Source organism: Lathyrus oleraceus, unplaced genomic scaffold, assembly GCF_024323335.1.
Source record: "Lathyrus oleraceus cultivar Zhongwan6 unplaced genomic scaffold, CAAS_Psat_ZW6_1.0 chrUn0400, whole genome shotgun sequence".
NCBI lineage: Eukaryota > Viridiplantae > Streptophyta > Magnoliopsida > Fabales > Fabaceae > Lathyrus > Lathyrus oleraceus.
This window is the reverse complement of record NW_026112791.1, coordinates 8,575-13,758: the sequence shown is the minus strand read 5'-3', so window position 1 is coordinate 13,758 and position 5,184 is coordinate 8,575. Positions and strand designations below refer to the sequence as shown.

Sequence of the window (5,184 nt, the reverse complement as noted above, 5' to 3'; positions counted from 1 at the left end):
ATTTATTAACTCAATTTATATCTTACACGTAAAAATACTCAGCCTATACTTTTTCAATTTCATAAAAGATGTACTTGTTATCCTAGTGAAATATGCATTATGTGGAATGTTGTAGTAGAGTCACTTGTTATGTCTTGATAAAAAGTTTGACGCTTTTTAGGCCTTTCTGTCAAAAGCTTTTGTGACAAATTAACATTTCTTAGAGTTTTGTGGCAAGAGACTTTAGGACAGCTTCCGCCATTGAAATGGATTTACATATATAGATGGTTAATGTCTCATTAGTCATTTTGGGTTCATGCATTTCATAACACACACACACACACACACACACACACACATATATATATATATATATATATATATATATATATATATATATATATATATATATATATATATATATATATATAATACAAAAAAAACTTTTAATTATAGTTTTTTTGGTGAAGTGTTTTGTGCTATTTTATGACATTTTCTTATGGTGAACATGATTCAACGTGCATATGGAATTTGACCCTTACAATTAACATTTTAGGTACTCAAGAAAAAATGCATGATTGAATGTGTTGCTTGAAGGGCGTATGGAAGAAAAATAAGATTTTTGCAAATTAGCACTTTATTTAATAATTGGTCGTTGTGTTATACTATTTTACTTCACTTATTGTTAACATTTGAACTCGATTAGAAATGCGGATACTGATTTTCTTTCGCTAGCAATTTGTCGAACCATTGCTCAATTTTATTAAATCTACATTTTTTTCCGAATTTTATTTCAGTTTTCATTATAAGTATTCCATTTTATAAAAAAACAGTCCATTTTAATAGTAAATTCTAAATAATATCTTGGAGAAAGTATGAGATGTTACAAGAACCACCAAGAGATACCAAGTATGCGTCAAAAAAAAATTTATGATATAATTATATAAAGTTGAATGGTAAACTCTCCATCAAAGATAGACGAATGAGGTTTGGTTTTATAAATGTTAGTAAATGTTATTTCTGTGAGAATTGTGAATCCATGATCCATCTCTTTTTTGCTTGTGATGCTCTTAACCATATTTGGAGAGACATTCTAAAGTGGATGGGCATTAGAAGAAATCTTTATATTTGGAATAGAGAGAAAATGTGGATGATAAAAGAAACAAAGATAAAAGTTTGGAAGTGGCATATTTTGAAAATAGCTATAGCGGAAGCAGTTTATGAGATTTGGAGAAGTAGGAATGAGAAGATATTTTCACAAAGAGATAAGAACCCATATTTAAAAGATAAGATAATACGAAATATTGTAGCGAGATGTACATTGCATAGAGAGTTAGAAAACCATGTGAATACAATTCATCCTTGAATATAATAGGTCTTGTTTTGGTTGATACCTGGATCCATTGGATTGATTTTTGTAATGACTGTTTTTTTATAATGACAATTTAATGCTTTTATTGAGAAAAAAAAAGTTATATATAATTTTAGTTTTTTAATATTGTACAACTTTACCAATGTTCATAATTATTAATAGTTGTTCAGTAGTTTTATGGATAATTAGTCCATTTTTTAATTATATACAAATATACTAAGTTATCTTGTGAATAAATCACAACTTCTTTAAATTACTTAAATTTATTTTTGTAATTTTAATTTCTAATTCTAGATATTATTTGAAAATTTTAATACTTTATGAAATTGAAAATTATGTTTTTTAGAAAATATTGTTATTGTTAAAAAACTATTAAAAAATTGTTTGTATTTTTTTATGATAATCGGAATTGGATGTGTGTTGCTAATATGATTTTTTTAGGAGTACAAACATAAGATGGCTAGCTAATATGTAATGAAGATAAGATCTTTTAGCCAACTGTTATTTTATATTTTACAAAAGAAACTTTCACAATAGAAAATGACAATTCATAATTTATAACCGAAAGACCAATTTAAGTTATGGAGGAAAGTTAATTATAGACCCAAATATCTATCTTAGCAAATTGGATAGATTTTATACATGGCTTACAAATAAACTAAAAATAGGATAATAAAATAATAAATTGTGCCTATAAAAACCTGTTGATTTTAAACAATACACAATAATATTTTTTTGGAGAACAAAACAATATGTTTAATCCCAGGATTGGGCTCTTTTTTATTGTATGTTCATTTTTGTTGTGTGCTTTCTCATTTGCAACAACGGTTGAATATGATACAAATGCCATTATCATCAATGGAGAACGACGAATAATAATATCTGGTGCAATCCACTACCCACGCAGCACTTCCCAAATGTGGCCAGATCTTATTAAGAAAGCAAAAGATGGTGGTCTTGATGCCATCGAAACATATATATTTTGGGACCTTCACGAACCTATTCGCCGCCAATATGATTTTTCTGAAAATCTAGACTTCATCAAGTTTCTAAAAAATGTTCATGAAGAAGGTCTTTATGTTGTGCTTCGAATTGGTCCTTATGTTTGTGCTGAATGGAACTATGGAGGTTTCCCAATGTGGTTACACAACTTGCCAGGGATTCAACTAAGGACTGACAATGTAGTTTTTAAGGAGGAAATGAAAATATTCACAACAAAGATTGTGACCTTGTGCAAAGAAGCTGGATTGTTTGCACCACAAGGGGGGCCAATTATTTTAGCTCAAATTGAGAATGAATATGGAGATGTCATAACTAATTATGGAGAAGATGGGAATGCATACATTAAATGGTGTGCCCAGATGGCTTTAGCTCAAAATGTCGGCGTCCCATGGATCATGTGCAAGCAAAACAATGCTCCATCACCTATTATCAACACATGCAATGGTTATTATTGTGATAATTTCAAGCCAAACAATCCTAAAAGCCCCAAAATGTTTACAGAGAATTGGGTTGGCTGGTTCCAAAAATGGGGTGAAAGGAAGCCACACAGAACTGCTGAAGATGTAGCATTTTCAGTTGCACGTTTTTTTCAAAACGGTGGTGTCCTCCAAAACTACTACATGTACCATGGAGGAACAAATTTTGGAAGAACTGCGGGTGGTCCATATATTATTACAGCATATGACTATGATGCACCACTTGATGAATATGGTAACTTGAACCAACCAAAATGGGGACATCTTAAAAAACTCCATGCCGCCATAAAGTTAGGAGAGAAGGTTCTCACTAATGGAACGGTTACAGAGAAGCAATATGGAGATTCAGTATATTTGACTACATATGCAAATAATGCCACTGGAGAAAAATTTTGTTTTTTGAGTAATTCACATAATTCTAAGGATGTTGAAGTTGATCTACAACAAGATGGAAAGTACCATGTGCCTTCTTGGTCAGTGTCTATTCTCCAAGATTGCAACAAGGAAGTTTTCAACACTGCAAAGGTTGATGCACAAACAAATGTTTATGTGAAGAAACTATCTAAAGAATTAGGAAACTCACTCATCTGGACATGGGCATCTGACCCTGTGGAAGACACCTTACAAGCAATAGGTACATTTAACGCGTCTCAACTTTTAGAGCAAAAGAGTGTTACCGTTGATGCTAGTGATTATTTGTGGTACATGACCAAGGTTTTCATCAATGAAACATCCACTTGGAGTAATGCAACTTTGCAAGTGAACACATCAGGCCATGTTCTTCATGCCTATGTTAATGGACAATATATTGGCCCACAGTGGGGAACATATGATAACCTTCGTTTTACATATGAAAAAATCGTTTCGTTAAAACAAGGTACCAACATTATAAGTTTACTAAGTGGTACAGTTGGTCATGCGCATTATGGTGCATCTTTTGATATGAAAGAAACTGGTATTGTTGGGGGTCCTGTGAAACTCATTGCAACCAGTTCAGGTAATACTATGGATTTATCAAAATCTAGTTGGTCATACAAGGTTGGATTAAACGGTGAGGCTAGAAGGTTCTATGATTCTAAAATTAAAAATGGAGTTCAATGGAACATAAACAATGTTGTTATAGGAAAACCATTGACTTGGTACAAGACTACTTTTAAGACCCCTGAAGGTAAAGACTCTGTAGTCTTGGATTTCATAGGCCTTACAAAAGGACATGCATGGGTTAATGGTCAAAGTATTGGAAGGTATTGGCCTACAATGGTAGCTGACAAAAATGGATGTGATATTAAATGTGATTATAGAGGAAATTATGGAGCTGATAAATGTTTGAGTGGCTGTGGAGAACCATCTCAGAGGTTTTACCATGTGCCAAGGTCATTCTTAAATAATGACACAAAAAGTAACACGTTGGTTTTGTTTGAGGAAATGGGTGGAAGCCCTTTTAATGTGTCTGTTCAAACAGTTGCAATTGATTTTATATGTGCAAGAACAGATTATGGAAAAACCTTAGAACTAAAATGCCCTGATGGAAAAACTATTTCAGAAATCCAGTTTGCGAGCTATGGAGATCCACAAGGAAATTGTGGATCATTTCAAGTAGGTGAATGGGAATCACGCCATAGTGTGGCAGTGGTCGAAAAAGCATGTGGTGGAAAACAATTATGTTCAATTAACGTGACAAGTTCCATATTTGGAATAACTAAAGGTGGCATAAATGGCCAGCTAGCTGTGCAACTCCTATGTGATGGCTCTAATCCTGAAGATAATCGTGTACAAATGGTGCACGTGTAGTTCTATATTATAATTTGTCTCCATGTTAGCACATTCTATAATGTGTGACATATATTTCTTTATGTTATATTTTTCTGTTGGGCTCCACTTTTTATTTTTAAAATTTCAATTTTTTACTTATGCTACAACCTTAGTCATCATAGTTTCATTTTCTTACTTTAGACTAGACAAATAAACAAAAAAAGTATAAATAACTATTATTATCTTAGAAAACAAATTAGGAGTGTACAAATCCTATGTGATGACTTTGATGATGGGCTTTGATTATGTTCAGGTGCACTCTTATATCTTTTATATTTTCCTATGCCACGTCATAATTTTTTTATGTGACGATCTTTAGAATTATATTCTTTAGTGCAGTTCCTCTTTTCTCTTTTATTTCTATCTCACATTTTTTTATTCACTTCCATGATTTAAAATCATAATTAAATTATGCAATTAGATGTCATAAAAATCTATAACTCCAATTATAAACTTAATTCTACAAAATTTCTCCCACTTCCACTAATATTTTAAAATATTTATGAAAGAAAAATAAAATTTTAAGATTAAGTAAGTAAATTC

The 5,184-nt window shown here is 31.6% G+C and overlaps 1 protein-coding gene across 1 annotated transcript; it reads left to right on the top strand.

Moving 5' to 3' along the window:
• The first annotated feature begins 1,924 nt into the window (after nucleotides 1–1,924).
• LOC127114137 (beta-galactosidase 7-like) lies at nucleotides 1,925–4,697 on the top strand. Its single transcript, XM_051046526.1, has one exon. The coding sequence runs from the start codon at nucleotides 2,104–2,106 to the stop codon at nucleotides 4,618–4,620; it is 2,517 nt and encodes an 838-aa protein (XP_050902483.1). The 5' UTR covers nucleotides 1,925–2,103; the 3' UTR covers nucleotides 4,621–4,697.
• The last annotated feature ends 487 nt before the right edge of the window (nucleotides 4,698–5,184 follow it).

Coding starts and splice junctions, on each gene's coding strand:
- LOC127114137 (XM_051046526.1), top strand. CDS start 2,104: ATGTTTAATCCCAGGATTGGGCTCTTTTTTATTGTATGTTCATTTTTG.